Raw genomic sequence first — 25,468 nt, 5'->3', positions numbered from 1 at the left:
CTTCTTGAAACTTTTGCTCCAGGAAGCAACTAGAATTGAAATTGCAGAGAAGCTCCTACAATCCAACATCCCCCCTCTGGCATTCTTCCGTCTCTCTCTCTCCCACTCTCCTTAATTTTTCGGCTGATTTTCGTCTCATCGTAAATCAGAATAATATCGCTAAACTTCATTCTCCGCCACCGTCATTTCTACCAAAGCAGATTTATCGTAGGAGTGGCGTAGGCATATCTCTTAGGGTAAACTAAAATCCCACTCTTATCTCAATTTCTTGTAAATCTTAAACCTAATTGACGATCGGACACCACAACGAGAATTTAGGGATAATTCTCTACAAGTCTAGTGGAGCGGATTTCTCATGGGGTCATTGTAGGCATAAGCCCAAAATTAGGATAAGGGGGTTATTAAGGGGCTAATTAGTATTTAATTAATGTAAATTTAGAAATGTTAGAATATTGGATATTCTAAGGTTGAATTTGGGTTATTGAATTTAGGGCTCGGGTAAGCGCTGCGGGTGTAATTTCAGGACCTTGCAGGCATAATTTAGGAAACCAAGTAAGAGTGTTAAATATTAGTTCTAATGTTAATTTGGAGTATATGGAGTTTAGGGAAGTTTATATGGGTATTATTTTGGAAAATGAGTTAATTAATATGGGGAAAACGCGAATTGCAGGATTTGAGTTTCGGGTGCCAAGGGCGTAGGATCTGGGTTCTAACAAGACTCTCAGTAAGTCAGGTAAGGGGAATAAATTATAGCAATATTTTGATATTATTGATTGAATAAATATGTGGAAAATAAAGTTATAGTATTTTTCCTTGTGAAATTAATATGTTATGAATATTAGATGAAAACTGTGTGGCATATGACGCATATTGAAAAATGTGAAATATAATTATGAGTAATTTCTGAGAAAATAATGACATGAAAATTGTTGATATGTCAGTGGAAAATAAAGAAATGTGCTATTTATGATATGGGTATTTTGAGAAATGTTGAAATATGTAAAAAACGATATATACTATTATAAGGTGATGAAATGTGCATAGAAAATGATGAGAATATTTTTATTGAAATGAATTGAGATATATTGATATGAGATTAATGGTGTATAATGATATGAAAATATTGAAATGTGAAAATGAAAACGTGAATTCTGAAACGTATATACTGGAATGTGGATATGGGAAATGTGAAATGCAATATGGAAGTTGAAATGTGATGATTGAAATGAGAATACTGATTGTGAATACTGGGAAAATATGAACATTGCAAAGTGCGAAAGCTGCAATAGGATCATTGAAATATGATTGAAGAAATGTCAATACCGCATAATGATTGCGGGTATGTGATAATGATAACTTTAATGGATGGTTATGAAAACCCTAATGATAGGTTGTGATATTGAGCACGGTACCGTTGCTAATAGTATAGTGCAACCACATGGACTCCTGGAGCGTGTGGTGTGACAGTCGACTGAGTTGTTTAGTAGAGTTGTTGTACTCCCTGAGTTCGGATTAGGGCTATAGGCCGGCCAGTCGTACTATAGACGTGAGATATGTGATATGATATTTTGATCTAACCGGGTCGGCTAACTGCAGTTAGATTCAGCATTTGGGCCACACAACCTTGACCATGTGGGGAAGCATGGCATGAAAAGAAAGATCCTCAGGGTAGCCATGAGTTACAGACGCAATGTTGGTACTAGATACCAAGGAAACTCATGAGCTCAATAGTGAAATGGAAATGGAAAGTGGAAGAATGATAAAAATGGGCTAAAATGAGAAATGAAAGAAATAATGGAAAATGAGAAATAGAGAATGATAAAATTGAGAAATGGATTCGTGAGAGATAATAATATAAATAATTTAGGCGAAGTGAAACTCTCCGCTAGAGGGCTTACTGAGTAAGGTGAATGCCCTGATAGGTATTAGATGTGGTCATACCTGGCTGCATAACGTGTTAGGGCAAAGAGAAGCTACCCGTATGGGCGGATAATCTTTCTTATTCTTAGGAACTTCGTGGGTAAATATGTGTTGGGAATGAATGAACTTGAGAAATGGTTTTAAAGCTTATAAAAGCTTGGGTTGTATATCTATATGATTATGAGAATATATATATCAGTGTATTGTTCTCAGATGAAATGATGATTTGAAAAGTAAAGTGTATTATAACTAAACTTATATTGTCACACACTATAAATAATTTATTCTTTCTTACTGAGATGTGTCTCACCTAAATTATCTAAACTTTTTAGGGAACAGAGATAAACCAAGTGATAGAGCTCCGAGACCATAGAGAGCTGAGACCAAGGTGAGTTCTTGGATTAGGGAGGTGAAATTCCCCTAGGATTGTGTTGTTTTTGGGTATGTGATGGTAATGTATATATATATATATATATATATGTATGTTGATACTCTGGGTATTGTATTCTGATTGTTATATATATACCGTCTTCCGCTGTTAGATTGTATAAATGAAATAAACTATTTTCCCAGTACCCAATGCGGGTCAGGTTATATGGGGGGTAACCGAGTTGTTGACATAGCCGATTTGTGAATATTGTTGATGATGTGTGAATATTTATTATTTTTTATAAAAAAAATTTGTACGAAAAGCGGGGCGTCACAATATTATTTTATTATAATGAATACTTAATTTAAGAAAAGAGAATAACACTTAATAACCTTCAAAAGTGGACAAAATAAAAGTCAAAACAATTTTTTTTTTCTTAACTAAGAAGTTAGATTGTTTATCCTGTGAGGATTGTAAGTTATTCTAGGTAAAAGTTTAACGGCACAATATAGAGTTTTAGTATTAGATACATGCATTAAAAAACGGAACTATGTGGTGAAACCTATATGGAGAAAATATAATAAATTTTAAAAATAAATTGATCAAAGATGGTGATTGGACTACAGAGGAAGGTGTAGACACACTCGCTATGGAGTAGGATGACTAACTTTATTAAAAAGATAACAAAAGAAATTTTAGGAGAATTAAGGGAAGAGTCTCAAATAGTAAAGGAAGTTGATGGTAGGACCAAGATGTCCAAAAGTTGCAAAGACAAAAAAAAATACATGGAAAAAATTTAAAAATATGAAAAACTTTGAAAAGTATGAGGAGACAAGAAAAACTGCAAAAAAAGACTGTTAGTGAAGTTGAACATATATCTTTAATAATTTGTATGCTAGATTAAATACAAAAAAAAAAAAAAAAGGGAAAGAAACATATTTAAACTTGTTAGTGTTAAAGAAAGAAAGAGTAAGAACTTAAGTAATATAAATGTATAAAAAAAAAATAATGATAATATTGTCTTGGTTATGAAAGAAAACATAAAAAAAAAAAAATGACAAAATTTCTTTAGTAAGTTATTTAATGAAAACCAAGAAGAAGGTTAAAAGTAAGAATTAACAAATGAGAAAAAGATTAAAACCATGAGATTTATTCACAAGATTAGAATTAACGAAATTAAGTTTGCACTAAAAAAGATGAAAAATGAAAAAAGTTATAGGACCAAAATAACATCCCAATTGAAGTTTAAAAGTACTTAAATGATGATGAAATTATATGGTTGACTAATTTATTTAACACAATTATAAAATTTAAGAAAATGTCAAACGAATAAAGGAAAAACACTTTAATACCTATATATATATATATATATATATATATATATATATATATATATATATATAAAGGAGATATTCAAAATTGTAATAACTATTCTGGAATTAAACTTATGAGTCATATAATAAAACTGTGGAAAAAGATTGTTGAACAAAGATTAAGGCTAGAAATAAAGGTTTTAGAAAATCAATTTGGTTTTATGTCTGGAAAATTTATTATGAAAATTATATATCTTTTAAGAAGATTAATGAAAAAGTTTAGGAAAAAGATAAGGGACTTGCACATGGTATCTATTGACTTAGAGAAAGCATATGATGGGGTACTTATGAAATTTTGTGAAGGATTTTAGAAAAATAATAATAATATTTATGTAATGGGTATACTACTTTTTTTGAGGATATGTATGATGGAGTAATGACTTTTGTTAGGACTAAAGGTGGAGAGACTAAAGAGTTTCTAATTACAATAGGTGCACATCAAGGATCTACTTTGACCCCTTATCTTTTCCACTTTAGTGATGGATGAATTGATTTGGAGTATCCAAAATGAGTTTCCATGGTATATGTTGTTTACAGATGATATTTTCTTGGTTGATAAAACTAGCGATGAAGTAAAATTTAACTTAGAACTATTATAGAAAGAATCTTTAGAATCGAGAGGTTTTAGGATAGGTAGAAATAATATAGAATATATAAAATGTAATTTAGAGGAATATCAGAGACAAAGTTAAACTTGATGATGAAAAAATCAATCACACTAGTAAATTTTAATGCCTTGGATTTATTATACAAGCTAAAAGAGAAATTAAAGAAGATGTAATACATAGAATTAAAACAGGTTGAGTGAAATGGTGTTGTGAATTGTGGCTCACATTCTAAGGGAAAATTTTAAGGAAATCAGCAGTACAGCAGGGGAAACATCGACGATTTGGCAACAAATTTAAGGCAATTTACATACTGCCTAAAACCATCGACGCTTTAGCTTGGAGCACCCAACGCAAATTTCAAATTTTGAATTAAGGGACGTTGGTTTGGTTGGGGTTTGGAGGGAAAACCTCTGAAAACTATATATATGTGTTATATCTAATGTATAAAGGGTGTCGGTTGATTTTTTTTTTTTTTTTTGTGAGAATTGAGAGAGTTCATATATTGTTCATGTAATTTGGACAAAGAGATAGTGAATTCTTGTCGTTTGCTCCCATGGATGTAGGTATTGTCGACCCACGTAATTCTTGGTGTCATTGTTTTTGTTATTGCTTTCATTTACTTGTGGTTGTGGAATTGTTCTGTATTCACCATTTAGATTGTTGCATTACACATTGATATTTAGTTGTGCATGTTAGGGGGGGTTTTACACAACAAATGGAAAATTTTTTCTAGTGTACTTTGTAATCGTAGAATACCCTAGGGAAGTTTTATAGTACAATTGTAAAACCAATTATGCTATATGAATCAAAATGTTGGGTGACTAAGAAACAGCGTATCCAAAAAGTAAAAGTTCTCGAAATGAGAATGTTTAGATGAATGAGTGGTATAACGATAAAAGATAAATTAAGAAATGAACATATTTGTGGTAAGTTAGGCATAACTCCTGCAGAAGAATAGATAAAGGAGGAACGACTTAGATTGGTTAGGCACTTAAAATATAGGCCACATAGTACCGGTGAGAAGGAGTGAATTAGTTACTATGAGGGACAGTAGAAGGGGTAGGAGTTGACTTGAAATAATTTGAAATGATAGTAAGGATATAGTAGCTTTGAATTTGTCAAAAAAAAAAATATCCATCATCGTATAAATTAATGAAAAATGATTCATATACACAACCCCACCTAGTGGGACTTAAGACTTGGTTTGTTGTTTATTTTTATTATGTTAAATATAATCTTAATATACCTTTTCTAATCCTAATATATTGTATTTGACAAAATATCCTTATATTTTAAATTTATTTATACAAAAATATCCCATATGAATGCTTTAGGCACTTTATTTTGACATGAAATATTGGAAAATTATATGATGAGGTTAAATTTGGAGTTGTGGGAAAAAATCACCAAATCATGTTTTCAACATTTGAGGAAAAGGAGTAAGAAGGTGGTCAAATTGAGCACCAAAAAAGCATTTTAGATAAAAGTTTTAACCTATGGAAGCCAAAGAAACAAAACCACGGAAGTGTCACTCAAGAGGTGCCATATATTTACTCAGGACAACCTTAAGTTTGGTCAAAGAACATTCATTTTTCCTAATGTTTGGCAAAAATAAAAAACTTACCCAAAGATTTCCAAAATCTAAGGAGCTTGTATTAGAGCTCCGTTAAGAGATGTAGACCTCTAAAATTTCAAAAATTTTCGTACCTTCCACAAGTTTGTCAATTAAAGAGATGCAAATGTCCCTTAAAATTTCAAAATTCCCAAAATCATTTTGCTTTTGACACTTATATCCCTATCTAAACTTGTCATTTTCCAAATATAAAAGAAAATTTACATCTTTTTAAGTTTTCACAAATTAGTAGGGAAATTAATCTGTTCAATTGAAGTCTTTTTAAAATTAAATTCTTTTTTATTTAAACTTTCCCATACTCAAAATCATTTAAAATTCAAGACTATGTTTATTTATTTGTCTCCAATACTTAACCATTTACACTATTTTATTAATGGATTCCAAATCTTCATCCTTCACAAGTGAAAATTATATGGGAGAGGCCCTTCTCCCCATGTCCATATATCCGTATTTTTAAATATTAGACATGTGCCAAACTGATCCTATATCTATTAATATAAGAGAGGGGTCCATTTTCAAACGCCTACAATTTAAGAAATAGACGCACAGACATGTGAAAGAAGAGGTGCTAGGTATAATTTCTCCTTCACAAGTATTTTCCTAAGATAATATGGCAAATTCAGATAAAGACAAACTGTTTTTGCAATCAAGATCCAAGACTTGGAAAGCTGTATCCGTGGAGGATATTATGTGAAAAGTACCAAACATGAAAAGCAGAATCTTCCTCTATGCTCGTTTTACGTATGAACATAGCAAGCATTGCGGCTGTAGAGCGGACAAATAAAAGCATTCGCTTCTTGACTAATTAATATCATCTCAAATAACAGGATTTTCGACAGACCAATAGCTAGCCCGTGATAATATGTCCAGTGCAGCAGCATATGGTTAAGAAATTGTACAACTGCATAATATATATTTTTATAAATAAATCACATCTACAGGCATAATAAATAAAGTAATAAGCCAACAGGGTGCTATCAAACTTGGGAAGGGGCATAATCCCCACACCTTTTCTTTTCTACTCGACTATGCTTAGCAAATCAAAGTAGAAAATTTGAAGAATTGGTACAACAGCTGGGTGCAGAACACACCAATACCTCAAAAGAAACACAGAGAACAGGGGGGCATTTTATTTCTCGTGAACAAGAGGGCTGTAAATAGGGAACCACATGTTGCGGGTGATGTAATCCACCGTCTCCTCCTATTATCCAAAAGAAATATGAGAAATGTATTAATCAACAAATGAATACTAAGATAGGATTGGGAAGCATTGTTTTGTTGGGTTAGATGGGATTGGGCTGCATTTCTTAAATATTAGAGCTTCACTTTCATGCACAAGTGTTGTGTGTGTGTGTTATGGTCATTCACAAAGCACTTGGTATTTCCATTGTAAGACAAGTTGAAGTCTGCTCATACTTTTGACATATGGCTGAGTTCTCTGGGCCCCACATCACCATGTCCCTCTGCTAACTCTTCAGCAACCGCAGCTCGCACAACAGCAGCTCCAACTTCTGCTGTGATACGTCTTATACTGCACATTGCACAGTGGCATCCACTCAATCCATTTAGACAGCCAATTAGCAAAGACAAACACTTGCCACTCTAATCTTTCACTCCAAAAAACATCAATCAGCCACAAATCCAGCAAAATTTTGTTACATAATAGGAATAAAAAATTGACTCTTCATGCAACATGCTTGTATATCCATTAGGGTAGCTTTTCATAGACCTGGCTTCACAACATGATGTGGGCGGACTTGGGTACTGCAAATAAAAATCTAGGCATTTATTTCTATCTGATAGATACATACAGGTGTGTTGCTAATAGTTGGAAGAAGCATTTATATTTACTTATTATTGCATATAAATGAGAATAGCATAATAACATCTGAATTAGATGGACATGGTATTATCTCTAAGTTCAAAATAAAATATAATTTATATTTATTATGTGTTCATTTGATTCAGCTTTTTAGTCGCATAAGAAATTAGACTACCTGTTGGGGCCCGCATGGGCGGTTGGACCTCCATAAGGGGTTTCCTAGATAAACTAGGATTAAGATGGTTGTTATATAGGATAAGCCTTGTCCAAGAGAGAGTTTCCAAATGTGTTATAGAGATCTAGTTTAATTGATAATAGGCTTCCATGCTTATTTTTAAGAGGGATGATAGAGCTCTTAAAGCTTCTCCATGTTCTCTCTCTTCTCCATAGACACTTTTCTCTCCCTCCTTAATTGTTCTCTCTCCACCTTCTTTCTTGAGCCACCATCATAGCACTCAAGATCTTGGGGTGTGAAACCAATTGAAGGTCACATTTGGTTATACTTCTGCGACAAAGCCAGTGCTTGGTAAAATTCCAGCAATACACAAAAGTAAAGAAACAAAGGTCAAAAGCATCCTCGTGCTATGAGCAGAATAATTCATGGTTTGGAATGAAACTTAGCAGGGTGCAGGAAGTTCAAGGCATGAACCTTTCTCTGCCTGAAGATGAATAGAGCTCCAATGATCACCCTGGTGCTTAGCAATTAGAATAAAGGATAAGATCAGCTCTTCCTTGTTTGGCTAAATCACCCAGGTGTTTTCATACATTATTACACACAGAGACCAAGGGTATTTTGGTATTCTTATTGAAATGCATGACATGATTTCCAACTTAAACCAAATACAGACATGGATATCTTGTGTACATTCCCAAGAATATTATAATGCGAAACGAATAGAAGTACCATTCTTGTGAATAGGATTTCCAGGAATATCATTTCAACGTGCATCTCAGATCCCGTGAACTAAATGGCACCTAATTGCTTTCTGCATGCCTTTCTAGCCAAACAAGGATCATACATCTACTAGGTGACTTTAGCGAATGGACCTCTCAATCTAGATGATCTGACCATCCACTTTTCACTAATACAACTACGTCTACCATGTCATATGGCAGAATCAAATGAATCAACAGAATATTAACATAAGGAAATGAGGGCTTATCATCCAAATCTAACTTAAAGAAGTCACCAGATAAAATACCATGATCACGTAAAACACTACCACAGTAGATCCGCAAATTATCACCATGAAAATGGATAGATTATCCTGAAGGCAACAGTTAAAGCTTGATATGCATTGTTGGCCTACAACCTAATAGCTTAGACTTTTAGGTAAAGTGGTAATCTAACATGGTATCTGAGCTGATTACCGGGAGGTCCTCGGTTCTAGTCTTGTTGCCTGTGTTTACTGTGTGTTTAAAAAATATTATTGCGTTCCCTATCATGGGTGTTATTCATTGTGTGTTTATCTCTCCACGTGTTGTCAGGCTGCACGTGTGGAGGAGTGCTAAAGCTTGATAAACATTGTTGGTCCACAACCTAATAGCTCAAGTTTTTAGGTAAAGTGGTAATCTAACAGTAACAAAGCTAGAACTGAAAGTGGTTTGCAATATAACTCTTGGAGCATGAAGCACATAGTTCGAAAGCAGTGTACATTTACTGCACAGTTTAGATTATGGGATTCGAACCAAGGACTTCTCCCTTTGTGCTGTTACCTAATAGTATTCAACGATGATCTAGAGAAATTGATTCCATTGCAAACTACTTGTTCGTTTCCTCTTGCATTCACAATCCAATTGGGAAGTGAGCAAGCAACATAAGTATGTGGTCAAGCATAAATAACCCCATATTCTTGCCCCCTTTCATAACACTGACGCTCTTGCTAACCTACAGCAAGAATATCAAAATCTTTAGTGGTATTCCTCAACATCTTAAATTAGAGGTCAAGTGACAGGATTGCTGCATCTGTCAGTGTTGCACTGATCAATTGTGTGGACCAGCTGATCTTAGCCTCGTGATATTACTAATTTGTACTAACTATATCAATTATGCAACTAAAATGCTAGGATGAACAAAACAATCCATTAATATAATGCAATACATTCATCAAAAGCACCTATTATGCTTAATTAGTCCAAACAAATTAAATCTTATGAAGTCCCAGACAGTCAGACCCCTAACCTGTGTCTGGAATACAACACTAATTATGCTCAGTCAATGGATCAATCCCCATCCAACTAGTAGAGATGTGTCCAAGGACTTATCTCTCTTTGCCTAATCATGTCATAGTGTAAATCATGGGCTTGATCCTTTGATGGAACTTCAGATCCATATGACACTAGATGGCTGCCATGTTGTCACAAGAGATAGTCACAGCCTCATCTTCACTAGCCATGACTCCTAGGTGCAGTAAGGCTCCTTAACCACAAATCCTCCTAAACGACAAGTGAAACTGTTACATACTCGGGTTCTTTTTAAATAGCAGAATACAGTCTTATTTCTTAATGCACTAAGATAGGGCTCTATTCTCTACCTTGACTCAGTCTACAGTCCTCCTTGTGACATCTCAACACTACAGTGTATCAATTTAATATGAAGTCCTCATTGTGACAGCATACAACAATATTAGAGGTGCCACATAGGTATCAAAAGATCAACTTAACAACTTTCCAAAAAGTAGTTGCTCTTGTAACAACTTACCAAACCCACCGCAAAGCAAGTGTCAGGGTAAGCACACAAGACACAACATAATATGTGTTGCTTATATAGGGCGCCCTACTCATTGGCAGTCAACTCAACTTCTGACCCTTCTCAATAGGTGCTTCTGTGGGTTCATAATTGTGCATCTGAACTCATTCAAGAATCTTTTAACGTTTCTTATGATTACATTTGAAAATCATTAAGTGCTGAATACTAAATGCAGTTCTGAATCTTCGAATTGGACATTGGAATGAATCTATGAACCAGAATAAGAGTGCTGAATGGTTTTAGTCATTTGATAACTCTGAATATGCATGGTTTCTCCTTTTTAAACCTCAAAAAATGTCAAGACCATTTTTTAAAAATTAAGAGGCATTTATAATTTTACCATAAATAATTTCTCAATCTTTTTTAGGATGCAAATATTATAAATCATAAAAATATAATTTACTAATAAACATAATTAGAAATTATTATTTTAAATTAAGAATTCAACCAGATCAATTTTTTTCTTAAAATAGCACGAATACTAACTAATATGGAAGTGTATAAGCTATCATAAAATATAATGAGTATAATCCTATGTTATGTGTGATCCATATAGGTTGATGCAGTAACATATAATATTAGGATGGGTTTAAGAAATTGCATGTATTATGTGTGACGACTCACAGACCTTACATGTTAGAATCACATATCATCGATATTCTTTTCCTTTCTTTTTATCAAACTTCCATTTATCCACATCTTTATTTTTTATATTTCACTTCGCAACTCATAATAAGATTAACTTTTCTTTTATTTATGCTAAAAAGATTGCAGTTGCTACAATGATATGACCGGGATATCATATCTTGAACCACTTGGCATAAAACTGGGGGTGTGCACAAATGATTGTGATAAAATTGACACAAAAAATGCAGAAAAACAAAGCATCAACTCCTCATCACAGAAGAGCAACAGAACGTTGGATTTTGAAAGTGGCAGAAACCCAAAATATTTTGAATTTTTCAACGTTTCAGAATAGAAACACAGCAAATTATGTCCAATAGTGGAGGAACAACAAGGTGATGAGAAAAGGAAAAGCATCAATGGAAATGATGATGGCGGCATCCTGTAACAGCTAATTGGAACTGTGATCAAGTAATTGGACCCAACTTATTAGGGCATCCACATGAGTTGTCGATCCTCCATAAGGGCTTCCTAGATGGATTTAAATTAGAATCGTCCTTATATAGGATAATTGTTACCCAATATATAGTTTCCAAATATGTTTTGTATAAGCCTTTACCAAGAGATTGTTTCCAAATATGTTTTGGAAACTAGTTTTATTAGTACTATGTTTCTCATGTGCTTATAAATAAGCAAGATGGGGCCCTAAGAGGCAAAGGAATAGATCACTAAACGCTTTCCTCCCTTCATCCTCTTTCTCTCCATGATTAGCCTCCCTCTCATTCCTCTCTCTTGAGCTAGTGCTCAATATCTTGGAGTGTGGAGACACAAAAGAGGGCTCTAATAGTCCTCTTGGCATCATTGGAGATCTTTGGGATCAAATCTAGAGGAGCTGAGAGAAATCAATTGGCATTTTCAAGTCTAGACTTTTCAGATACCCGCCTTAATAATGTTCAAGATAATTCTTCTTCCTTTTCTATCAAATCCAGTAGCCCTTATGGACCAGAAAACACTGGTTACTGATTGAAGTCATAATCTTCCATCACAAATCTCATAATTGGGACAGGTTTAGCCAATTACCATGTAGTAAAAAAATTATAGTGCACATCATCATCAGTACTACTGCTATAGAGATTGCATGTACACAGTAGTGCTATTTGATTGAACAGTAAATGAAAGAAGCATGCATTGGCGAAGATAATACCTTCCAATATATGGATACAAGATGCCCTTTTGGATATCTTCATCTGTAATGTAAGAAGCAAGGCTGTACAAGGAACATCAAGTCAGATTATCTTCTCCAACCCCTCCCCTCCCCCCCCCAAAAAAAAAAACAACAATAATAATGTTAAGACTATGTTCTACAATTTAAGCCTTGAAACATGGCTTTATGACATTTCGTAATTCACACACGTCTCGAGCTCCATTTTAACTAAGACATACAACAATTTATGTGGTTTGAGCGTTGTGTGACATGGTCCATTACACAGAACTAAATAGACTTCTAATATCATTTCGAGCACTCCAGTGGGTGAGTGACTGGTATATCTTACAGAATTAACAAACTTCTAACACCAGATGATAATTTGGCATCAACTAGAAGAGATATTTCCAAGAAATTCGTAAAATTAAAAAATTACTCGATCAACAAAGGAATATTCGTTCAACAGTCTTAGTGACCGTTGCATTGAAATGCAATCTTACAGTTAACAATCACACTGAAAAACAGAAGAATTCACACATAGAGCACACGAACACATTGAGATTCTCAATGTCAATGAATATAGCCAAAGCTGAAGACAAGAACCTTAACTAAAATATGTCTGGTGTATTCCTGTTAATAAAACTCAGACACCCCAACACAGCATTTACAGCTTGGAATGCATAAAATATATTCCTCCAGTTAATAAAATGCAATCCAAAAACTAGAATTGAGATCAAGTAAATGTAAATTTTTACAAACACTAAATATGACATCGCTCTGCAAGAAATTCTCATTATTTTTATGATTTCTGGCTGAATGTCCCTTTACACAACCAATAACCACTTGTAGGGTAAAAGCAGTTTGAATAAACTCAAAATGCAGTGGACAAAGCCTTGTCTAAGCCATGAGGGAATTTTTTTTCAAATGAGAAGAGAGATTTCATTAAAAGGACAGCAAGGGCGTGCCACCCATGTACAATCAAAGAAAAGAGGGAAACAAAAAAGATGGATCAACAATGTGATAGTGTATTCAAGAGACCAAAATTATTTGTGTACCCAGCATGTACTGCCCAATAAACCAGCTTGAAAGAGTAGCAAGCTACCTATACTTGAGGATTGTGGGACTAGTTATTCCATCAAAAGCTCTAGCATTTCTCTCTCTCCAGAGCAAACTAGAAGATACTGAGTGGGAAGGTGATGTAGGACAAGAAGCAGGTATTTGGATGGATCATTTCAACCCAATTTGGAGGCCTATGTCGAAGAATAGGGTCAATGGTTTATTGGGTCCAAAACCCAAATGTGCTTAGCTAGTTAGTTGTTAAAGTATGCGTGTGTAGTTTTCTTGTATTAGGATTATGTATGTTGGGGTCTTGTTTGTAGTATTTGTGTATTTTAGGGGTATGTTTGTAATGCAATGTAGTTTTACAATTATGTATGTAATTTCATGTGTATAGAGGCTTCTTATAAATGGTGTGTGAAAGCCATATTGTAGGCAGTTATTGTTGAGTTTGAATAGGAATTGAATTTGAGTTTCAACCCCTGGTATCTCCTCTCTTCTATTTCTTCCAATCTCTTCCATGGCTACAGAACCTTGATGCTGCCCCTGCACCAGAAGGAAAAGGCTTTTTTCCCTTTAATTCATAGAAATACAAATACCCTTCCAAGCCCAAATTCCTTTCCAACATATTCAGCAATGACCCAGTGCTGTCCCATAAGAGCAGTGGGCAGATTCCAAAAAATTCAGGTCCAGGGGCAGTGGAGCAGTAAGCAGTAACTGGTCTACAGTTTCAGCATCTTCTTTGCAAAGAAAGCATCTATTGACAAGGTGAAATCCCTTCTTCGAAGGTTATTAAGAGTATGGATCTTCCCCAAACTTGCCTCCAAAGCTAAGAAAGCATAGTCGGCACAAGAGTCTTCCAAATGACTTTCCAAGGGAAATAAGACATCTGGCCTCAAGAGGGGCTGTCAAGATGCTTCTAGAAGGAGCTGACTGTGAACTAGCCATTTTGTGAGCTTCCATGAAGGCACATCCAGATTGGTCCAATTGGGGCATTTCTGTTAAGACAGCCATAAAAATCAGCAAAATTTTCAAGCTCCCAATAATGGGCATTTCTTAAAAAAGGGATGTTCCAAGCTGCCATTGACAGAGTCGTCCACGAACAGTCATTAAAACATCTTTGTTGCAGGTAAGATTGAAAATTGCAAGAAATTGAGAACTCGGAGGAGATGAGCTGCGCCAGCTGTCATGCCAAAAGAAAGCATTGTTCCCATTTCCAACATGGAAGTGGATGAGAGTGAAGAAATCCTCCCACCCTTTCCTGATCGACTTAACATTAACCCATAGGGCTGCTGCCTGAGCTCTTGGATGTCCATCCACTGTGATCGACACTGTACTTTAAGGCAATAATCTCACTCCAAAGTCACACCTTGTTCATGAATCTCCAATCCATCTACCAAGGAAGGCCTTGCCGAAAAGCATAAGAGATTTGAGACCCAGTCCACCTCTCAGGTTTGGGAAGCAACATCCCATTTAACTAAATGGAACTTAACAACCTCCCCTGTATTTCCCCAAAGAAATTATTCTGTATGCCTCCAATCTCAGGCGACAAAGCAAGGAATAGGGAAGAGGGACATGAAGTAAACTGGAAGGTTAGAGACGGTTCATTTGACGAGAGTGATTCTACCACTTTAAAGAGGTAGTCATGCTTCTAATCTACCACTTTCAATAAATAAATATATATATATATATATATATATATATATATATTATCAGCAATAGGTTAAAAATTCCTTTTTTTCCCTTGAACATTGCACCAAAATGGGAGGCCAAGATACTTCAAAGGAAAAGTCCGTGATGCCAGCCACGAAACTGCCATCATTCACATTTCGAATGTGGATAAGCTCACTCTTTCCCAAATTGACTTTCAAAGAAGGAATTGCTTCAAAGCAAAGAAGTAAGCATCGGAGATCAAGAATTTTCCGCCTCAGGGAAGATCATGGCATCATTAGTGAAGAGGAGGCAAGAAACTTCAGCTCCCTACCAGTTCATTCCACCGTCAGCCCTCTTTTAAGAGCTTTATTCTTGTGACATTTTGCCACAAGAGGCAGAGAACTTCCACGAGATTGATGAAAAGCAAAAGACAAAGGGGATCTCCTTGTCGTTATCCTTGGAAGTGTGAGAACCCTGAAAGGCAGCCATTAATGAGAATTGAGGATGGTGTGGCGATCCACTGCTCAATCCATTTGCACCATAAGCTCCGAAAACCCATTTTTTTCAGAACATTCAGAAGGAATCCCAACAAACACGGTCAAAGGCCCTTTGCAAACAATTCCTCCCTTTCCAGCTCTAGAGTGACTATCCATGATTCCCTAAGCGATGAAGGCAGCATCCATGGATTACCTGTCAATAGAAGGCCATAAATTATGCCTTGCTAATAGCTATTAATCTAGGCTATATATATGGCCTTCTATAACTGGCCATATAATGAAAGACCTTCTCAAAGAGAGGAAAATTCGAACCATTCTGTTATGGTATCAGAGCCATTCTCTAAGGAATCTCAGTCCTAGTTTTTTTTCAGCCGTCACAGTTGTCGTCTTCTTCGTCTTCGTCTTCATCTTCTTCAACAGTTCTTCTTGTGGTTCTCTCTAATTCTGATCGAGTCATAACCTTCATTTACAATGAAGGCTCTCACACGGCAATGGCATAATTTTCTTATAAAAAAATTGATGCTTATGAATAACCCGCATCAATTTGAGGGGGCAATGTCAATAGGAGGCCATAAACTATGCCTTGTTAATAGCTATTAATCTAGGCTGTATATATTTTCATAAATAGGAGAGGAGATTTAGCTTACCATGTATAGCTTCCTAAAATCACTTTATGTAAATTAGTTGGCTTACCATATATAGCTTCCTAAGATCACTATGTGTAATTAACATGGTATCAGGGCTAGTTACCACGAGGTCGTGGGTTCTAGTCTCGTCGCCCACATTTATTCTACAGTATTTAAAAATTTCTTCTGTCTTTATCTCTCCCCATGCTGTCAGGCTGCACGAGCAGAGGAGTGTTAAAGCTTGATATACATTGTTGGCCCACAACCTAACAGCTTAAGCTTTTAGGGTAAAGTGGTAATCTAACATTACCTCCTTTCAACAAAGCTATGTTGGTGCTGTCCTATGAGTTCCAGGATAGCTTTTTCCAGTCTTGAGGCCAGAACCTTGGATAAAAGCTTGTAGACACTGCCCACCACATCTCTGCTGTTAACAGCCCCAAACTTCTTAGGGATCAATGCAACAAAGGTGGATTTCATGCTGTCCACAAATCTGCCCGTAAATGTGGAACTCATCAAAGACCTTGATTACATCAGCTTTGAGGACGTCCCAATTTTCTTGGAGAAAAGCAATGATGAAGCTGTCAAGACCTGGAACTTTATCACCATTACAATTTTTTTAGACCACAAGGAATTTCTCCCTCATTAAAAGCATGTTTCAGCCATAGCTGTAGGTGTGCAGATTCTATAGAAGCTTAACCCCTCAAACTGTGGTCTACATGGGTTTCATAGCGGCAAATACCTTCTTCGATGTACCCTCCATTTAAATCTTCACCAATAATAATGACTCTGTCAAGGTATTGTATCTCCATCCCATTCTTCTAGCTGCAAGGCCCTAAAACTTTTGTCCCAAGCAATTTATTCCATATTTATAATCTTGGATAATCCTTTTCGCAAGAGGGTCCTTATTTTATCTTCATCATTAAAGCCATGAGAAAGTTCTTTAGCATCAAGATCCTAAATTTTCCTCAAACTCAAAGTGGTTTCTATCTTCACATGGTGTAATCCAAAAAAGTTCTTATTCCACCATTTGAGTTGTCCTTTAATCTCTTCCAACTTGGAAGAAAGAAGCTTGCAAAGCCTTCAAAGTGGAGAATTGACCAACCCTTTATGCTTTCATCAAGCCACCAATGTGTTAAGATTAGTGGTTAAAAATTGTAATTCTTGTTTTTCAAATTAAAAATATATATATATATTTTTCTAATAATTAATTTTTTAAACATGTATACATACAAACCTTCAAAGTGCATCTATGGGTGCATTGATGGGCTGTCAAGTACCGAAAACATGTACTTGCATACAAGATAGTGAGCACACAAAGAGATTACCTACGCCCCATAAATGTCAACAAATAACCAATGGCTTTATTTGGCAACATACAGATCTCTCTCTCTCTCTCTCTCTCTCTCTCTCTCTCTCTCTCTCTTGTCAGTCTCCCTTTCTCTCAATCATATGATATATTTCATCCAGCACTAGCCCATGTTGATTCCAAGATGGCTTTTAAGAAAAGGAAAAATGACCATACAAAATCACACAATTATTTTAATAAAATAATTCACAAGGTAAGAAGAGTCCTTCCTTTTTGCAAGTTTAGTCATGGAGCCAAAGATTTTTAGTGCTGCAAAAGACAGCAAAGAAAAAATCAAAACAATCATATTAAGGATGAAAAACTAGTAGCCATTATTTTAGAAAACAATCATTGGCTTTGTTTTGCAATTAAATAGTATAAACCATGGTTTAGATAGCAGGTAGCAGGTGGCGCAGCATAACAGCAATGGGTGCAGCGACTTCAGTAGCAGATGTTACTTAAGGAACTAGTATTCTAATTTAAATTGATTTCTTAAATTCATAAAACAAGATTTTAAGTCATTATTACTCAAGGAACTAGTATTCTAGTTTATTTTGGTTTCTTAAATTAGATTGCTTATCTTCCAAGTAATTTTAATCATATTAATAGGCCCTTATGTACTAGTTTTAGGGATATTGAAATTGAGAATAGATGTTGTTAGATGTTGGTCTTGCATCAAGTGGTATTAGAGCAGACTTTGATCCAACATGGTTGTCAGTGGTTATTTGACACAATTTGCAATTTTAACTCAACATGGTTGTCAGTGTTTGATGGGTTTTTCTAAAAGCCTCTGCTTAAACTCGTAGGGTTCGCAATTTCAACTTAAATCGCCTTTCATCCGCCACCAGCATCACCATTCAACATTGACCTCTACCATCCCTCCACTTCCAACCAGCCACAGGAATTTTACTATTAAAAAAAAAAATGAAGCACCAGATACCCCCCTACCCTAAGTGGAGCAGAACGGGCATCAAAGTGTCCACACAAATGGAGCCTTCGTTGTTTCCCAGCAGAAGCTCACCTTCATCTACCTCCATCTTGAGCCTTGCCATTTTTGGGAAGACTCTGCAGATCAAAGACCGTTGTTGTCTTCATTGGCAACTCAACACACCATCATTGCCAAAGATGTGTCAAAAGTCCTTGCCTTTCGTTTAGCAATGACTCCTTGATCTCCACTACATGACTCACTAGCCATTGTCAGCCATCACCAAGCATCAGTTGAAGAAGTGCACAGTTGCTGCCACAGTAGCGGAGATGGAGCTGAAACCCTCCCCTGGTCAACCAAAGCATTGAAGAAGCCTGCTTTAATGTCATCCAAATAAGTCTCTTTCAAAACGGATGATTTAGGTGACCAAACTGGCTCAGACTGGCCTGATCAGAACTAGTTCAGCCAGATTGGACTGGACCAAACTAAACTGGTTCAGCCATACTGGATCAAAGTGGGCTGAACATTTTCCAGTTATTTTCTATAATTGTGGGCAAAAAGGGGAACTCTCATCTCCATTGTAGGGACTACTAAAGATCCAGTCACCAAGTCAGCTCCTTGCAAGAACTCCACTGATGATCAGATTGTGAATGCACTTCAGTATTCTGGCGATGAAGATGACAAGGGTAATGTTAGCTAGAGGATGTGTCCAGCTCATTGTCGCCAAAAAACTCTCTACACTCTAGGGAAAAACAAATTGGTACCGACATTCCAAAACATGGTAAATGTTCATTCTGGATCACTAAATCTAACAATCCAAATTTTTAATTCAATATATTTCACATGAAATATTTTTTTATTAGTTAAACTGAGGAATCATCACATTGTAATTCTATTTACTGTCATTATCAATCTATTTTATCAAAATAAAACCTCTTCTAGATTTAGAAAAGCCTCAACATGCTCTCAAAAATATATGAGTGCCATTGCATTTTTTTTTCACCAATATATCTATAAAGTATATGGTGTATGCCACTAATGTTCCACTTTAGAGCATGAACAGTACTGCAATCCCACTGCAGTTCACGAACTGGAATGTTTGCACGTTCTAGGCAACATTGCTTCCAGCCTAACTCAAGGTTGAGTACTTTTTTTGCCACTGGAGGAGACATGGTGAAGCAAGAATATTTTTTTCCCCCCTAATTTTACTGCATTTTCATTTGTTTTATTTTAGATATTTTTATTAGGCTCGTGTTCTCAAGATTCTAGGATATTATAGTTTAGAAGCAAGATTTTTTTAAAGCAATATTATTGAAGAACTATTTGATTCCAGTCATTTCGTCCCTTTCCTTCCAAATAATTTAGTTATTTAGGTGTCTAAATTCGTTTCTATCTTCAAGCAATTGTACGCTCATAAAAGAGGACTTATGTATTAGTGTAGGGAGTGGAATTGAGAATTAATGTTGTAGGGACACTAGGACGTTGTGGTCCAAGATCACCTACTTCAGCAGTCCAGTCATGATTCCACAATTGGATAAGTCCCACAATCGCTACTTTAGTTGGCACATGTGAATTAGATATTTTTTTAAAAAAATGCAAACAAAAAATTTTACCCAATCCCAAAAGTCTTTTCCACAATTTTGTCAGTATGGTTTCTAATCTCCAATTGAAATTGTAAAAAATTTGGGGCTGGCCCAGTGAAAGAAAGATGCTTTGTTATTCATACCAATCAGCAGCAGATGTGCACATTCCATTCGGAAAATAACAAGAGCACCAGAGAGAAGAGCTCCCAAACCAATCCTGATAACAAAGGCAAAAAAGTTCATATATATGTGTCAGGATTAAGAACAGCTCAAAACAATTGATGACCCCGAAGATAATTAGCACAGACCCTGGAATAGGGAAAGTTATTGCTTGATTTACGTAGCCACTTCCCATTCCTGCAAACATGCATTACAAATGTTGGTAATAATTAGACAACCAGGACAGAAAGCCAAATACATAACCTGCATGTAGCTTGTGGAATCTCGTTTTAAAGGAAAGGAGCGGAACGTTTGGTTTACGAAGGAGAAAAGATACCAAGATACTTTTCAAAAGGGACTGCCACTGCAAACACAATACTGTCTCCAGCATATGCTGAAGTCAGCAGGGTGCACTCAGCCGTTCAAATAAAGTAAATAAATAAAGTAGATGTACGATACTGATGTGACCATCATTTGTCTACTTAAAACAGGCGGTGCTTAAGTATGGCAAAAAACAAACATTCATCGTGGGGATTTGACATTGAAAAAAGGGCAGGGTTTGGTTATAGAATCAGACTCTCGCATGGCCTTAAGCACCTGAAGAAAACAACAGCCAATGTTAACAAAAACCAGCTGATATTGAGAAATCAAACATTAATCAAATCATGAAAATTAAATACAATATCATTGGGAAAATGTTGGAAATACCAGAATAGCAGAAAGCAATGATTGTACGCCTCCTCTAATAGTGAATAGGTGAATGTTTTTAGCAGTAGAAATTGGGGATATGCAAACATGCAACATAGAAAAATGTTGAGAAAGTTTCCTATTCCACAAGAATTAGACTCCAGTGGCTAGGGAGGTAACTCACAACACCTCATTCTAACCAGGAAGACCAGGATAAAACACCACATCAAACACCATGATTTGACCTTTCCTAATACCCAGATGCAAAGGGCGAGGCTAAGGACAAGGCACAACGACTTGATCTGGAAAAGTCCACGGATTGCCCCCAGCCTCATTACTCATTGAGGGGTGGCATGGAATAGTCGTTTTACTTGTTACTAAAAGAGGGAAATCTCTAAACGTGTGACAATAAGAGGCAACGTAATACTGCGATGGTATAAGGTCTGGCATGCAAACAAGAAACATAAGGGTAAAACAACGGAATTATAAAATAAGCCCATTGCAGGTTGCACAAAATACCTATGGAAGAAACCACTGCAGTTATGCCACTGTAGATGAGTTAAGAATAGCATCAGTCATACTGTTTAATAACAGACAACCAGAAGTACACAACGCCAGGAAGTACCAAACAAATACCACCTCATTCACTTATTTTGCTCTCTCCGTGCAATAAATTAAAAAAAGCATGCAAATTGGTGTAATGAACGGGTGCTCACCTCCTCATTGAAGACACCGCCAACTCCAGACAAAGCCTAGAAGCCACATGGGGCTTTGACTTTATACTCTGCCAATGCATAGATCCCAGCAGAGTTCAGTATTTTAATTATAGAAAAGAAACCAGGTGTTAAAAAACTACTAAAAAATTAAAGATTACAAAACTGGCAACAGTAGTAACCCAGCCTCTTGCATGAAAGAAATTGCGAAATAAAACGTAACAGTATTCATTTTTCCACCACAATATATGCCGTTTATACTAATAAAGCTTAGCTGACAAAGGCTGTTTGAAAGGCAAAACTGAAGATTACCAATTCAAAGAGACTAGCACCCTCCCCTAATTCCCCCAATCTCTTCTGGGGCTCTAGCAAACAGGGCTGCTGCTGGATCAATACATTTCTTTACTTTTGTGATGAGACCCTCATTCATAACCATCTTCTCAACACTGATTTAACGAATAATACATAATAATAAGAATAATAATAAGGAATACCAACTGTAACTGAAGTACGCTTTCAGATTATGCCACCACAAGGTTTTGCAACAAAAATCCAGATTATGGAATGAAAACCCAAATCTTATCATTTATCTTTAAATACTTAAACTAATTTGAATTAATAGTCTGGAAAGGTATGGTTTTAACATTAAACATACTTCTAAGGGACATATGTCAGATAATATAATGGAAATAATGATGAGTAACTAAACAGCGAGAGTGCAAGGGTTTTAAGGGTTTTAGAACAACACAGCTTATCAAGTGGAAAAATTGATTCTTGCTTGCAGTTCATTGTGCCCAGCCATTCTTGAAGCAGCCTGGACGCCCATGTTGAGAACGCAAGCCCTGCATGGAACCAGAAAAAGAAGATGCAAACAGAGCTCTCAAATAATGGGCAACACGTGAACAGAAGAGTTCTTTCTAAGCCAGAAATAAGATTCATTACAATTAAGATTTTAACAGTACCTCCAGCTCCAACTACAACTATTCTGTGTTTACAAAGTCGTCAAGCGACGACCTTGTGCTCTAACAGTTCCCAGTAGTCTGTAAGAGCAACACCGCAGTTCCATGTAATAGGGGAGAAAAGGAAAAAAAAAACAATCACTGTTAGTTTTCCGTCAAAAGAAAGAAAAGGAAAACTGAATTAAAGTGCAGACACTTAGGACAATTCATGTTGACCAATCATATTTTACATCGATATGTTACTTCAATTACATATATGAAAAAACGAGGTAATCAAACAAATACCTGTAGTGTCATCGGTTTAAACATGCCCTGAAAAACTTTTGCCGATATCGGTTGCAGCGTTTCAAAAGCCCACTTCATTTGGAAAAACTTCAAACTGAAAAGCGCGTCCAGTATCCATGTTACTTACATACAACTAAACAAAGCAAGAAAATTCATAACTTTTGAAAGAAATGTACCTGTAGAACGCCTTGGGCCAACGTGTGAAGACAGCTTCCACGAATTCATCAACAATTGAGAGATACTAGTCCCCTTCCACACCTAGGTTGCCGCAGTCCAATCTATACAGGGTGAAAATGACATCCTAGGCTATCATATGAAAGAAAGTGTCTACAAGCATCTTATGCCTGTGCTTGTTAGCATGAGATCAAGAAAATTGAGCTTAAATAAGCAGGTTATTTCAAAAGGAATTGACAGTGAGCAAAAGCAATTAACAACGCAAACTGGTGAACTTAAATGTGATAATGATTAAGTTAAGAATTCCCAAAGCATTAATTAGGAAACAGGGTGGAGATTATTCAAACATAAATTCTCTGTAAGGGAGAGCCCAAGTCCCTTTTACATCTTTCCCATTGCAAGTGGATCCATGTAACTTTTTTTTGGACTTGGAAGCAGATATCTGATTTGGGTATTATCTATTGCATGGCTGCCAAACTCAGTCATACAGGAACTCAGGGGCATGGATGGCTGAAATGCTTATTAGAGGAGAAAGTCATTTATGTTGGATCGCACACCATTTTATTGATCCTGGTGGGAAAGAATCGGGGGAATTTTTTAGGGAGAGGAAGTAATAGCATGTTTTTGTGTAAAGCTCAAAGATAAGGTTTTTTCCAGGGCAGTTTAAGATATTTGGTTCTTTTTATAAGCTTTCTGTACTTAATCATTATTGGGCTGGAACCGCCGGGTGCTCTTTTAACCATATCCATGTCTCCAAAAAGAAAGGAAAAATAAAAATAAAAAATTCAAAGAGAGGGAAAACTTGGGGCATTACTGGAGATAGTGAAGTGGATGTCACATTGCACAAGCTATGTTAGATTTTCTTCTCTTTGTCACATAAATAAAATTTTTCAAACTTGGATGCAATTCTCTAGGGCCTCATAGTAATAAGGCCATTTATTATATATTTTGTTTATCTTTTGTCACATAAAAAAATTTTCTACTTGGATCAGCAAACCTCTTGGGGCCTTTGTCATAATTAAAGCCATTAACATATATAAATGACGTGTTCCTACTTTTTTTTTTTGGGGAAAAGATTATAGGATTTTCCTTGTAAATAAATGAAAAAAAAAAAAAAAAAAGGTTCAAAAATAGGTAAGAGCATTAAACAATGATTGAGAAACAATCCTTGCCTAACCATATGTAGGAATTTCAAAATCTTGCAATGGTCAAGTGGCTATTGACCACTAACATGATACGCATCAGTAAATACTAACGGATTCTGGATTCTGCAGCTGTAAACGGCTCATGGATTCGGCAAACACAGGAACGTGCAAGAATCGAGCTGGCACTTTCAGCTTCATTTTTATTTCTTTTAAAATTTAGTCCCGTTTAGAATTGGAAAACCACATTGTATGGCCTAAGTATTTGGGTTTGTATAAATCATTCAGATAGGAACATTTTTCATTTTTATTCACTATGAAATTTTTTAGAAACTTCTATCTTAAGTCAGAACAGCAACGTAGAACAGTAATTATTGGGGCTTTTTTTTAAATCAAACATCTAATAATAAAAAATAATAATATAATTACCACATTGAAGGAAATATAATTTAGAAACAGAAACAAAAATCGGATTCTATATTTCACACCTCCAAATTTTTAGTTCAACCGAACCCGGTGCAACTTAAAATGACACATGCCATTCGACCAACTAAATGAAGTAAATAAGCTCTAGAAGAGATCAGTATAGTTAAAGCTTAAAATGCAAACCATGCCATTCCACAACAGCTCAATATTTTCCTTTATTCCGTGGATTTTCTGGTTTTGGGGTTAAGAACAGATGTTTTTCAAGATTATGAGCTTTGGTTTGAGGGTATTAAAAGCGGAAAAGCATGTATTTTTAATCAAGCACCAAAAAAAGCAGAGGGTATTTAAAAGGAGGGGAGGGACGTGCGTTCTTTAATGACGAATTTAAAAGGAGGCACAAGTTAACCAATTTCTGCACAATCCTATAATATCTAACCCTTGGGAAATGGGATAACACCCATTTAGCAGGAAAAAAATGGGCATTGAGGCCAACCTTTTGAAAATCAACTAATTTAGAAACTTGAAATTCAACTTAAGTTCACAAGGAATAACTCATAAATTCATTGCTGCTTGTATTCTTGTATTTGAGATAGAATCATCCATTAGATCATGCCCCCTTTCTTTCCGGAGTAATTAATGCCCGATAATTGGACTTTATAACCGGTTGGTCACAGTAGACGCCAAGGAAACACCTCTTCTGCATAAAAGCAGGGGGTAAGGGATGGTACAATGTGAGGCCCTCAACCACTATTCCAGTACCACCCCCTCACACTCATAATCCCTTTCCCAGTCCCTCCCTCTCTTTCCCGCGCTGGCCCCCCCACTCCCAGCGGATGGCCTTTAACGTCCCTTGCACTCGTACTTTACCATTGGCAACCACCTAACTCTCCACCTCGACCTACAAGCTGTGTCCTTACGACAACCTGACTGTGTCA

General features: G+C 35.9%; 1 protein-coding gene across 2 annotated transcripts in view; it reads right to left on the bottom strand.

Moving 5' to 3' along the window:
* Positions 1-6,797: 6,797 nt before the first annotated feature.
* The window catches only part of LOC131165901 (NAD-dependent malic enzyme 59 kDa isoform, mitochondrial), a 52,494-nt gene continuing 33,823 nt past the window's right edge, over positions 6,798-25,468 (bottom strand). Inside the window, exons 17-19 of one of the 2 annotated variants that reach the window (XM_058124056.1) lie at positions 12,304-12,366; positions 7,321-7,435; positions 6,798-7,105 (exon numbers count right to left, since the gene is read on the bottom strand). In XM_058124056.1, the coding sequence (XP_057980039.1) occupies positions 7,034-7,105; positions 7,321-7,435; positions 12,304-12,366 (250 nt within the window). In that variant the 3' untranslated portion in view covers positions 6,798-7,033. The remainder of the gene's footprint in view (positions 7,106-7,320; positions 7,436-12,303; positions 12,367-25,468) is intronic. The other variant, XM_058124055.1, reaches the window with a different exon arrangement.

This window comes from Malania oleifera, chromosome 10, assembly GCF_029873635.1.
Source record: "Malania oleifera isolate guangnan ecotype guangnan chromosome 10, ASM2987363v1, whole genome shotgun sequence".
Classification (NCBI taxonomy): domain Eukaryota; kingdom Viridiplantae; phylum Streptophyta; class Magnoliopsida; order Santalales; family Ximeniaceae; genus Malania; species Malania oleifera.
The sequence above is the reverse complement of the archived record's forward strand: the minus strand, read 5'-3'. Positions and strand labels throughout refer to the sequence as shown.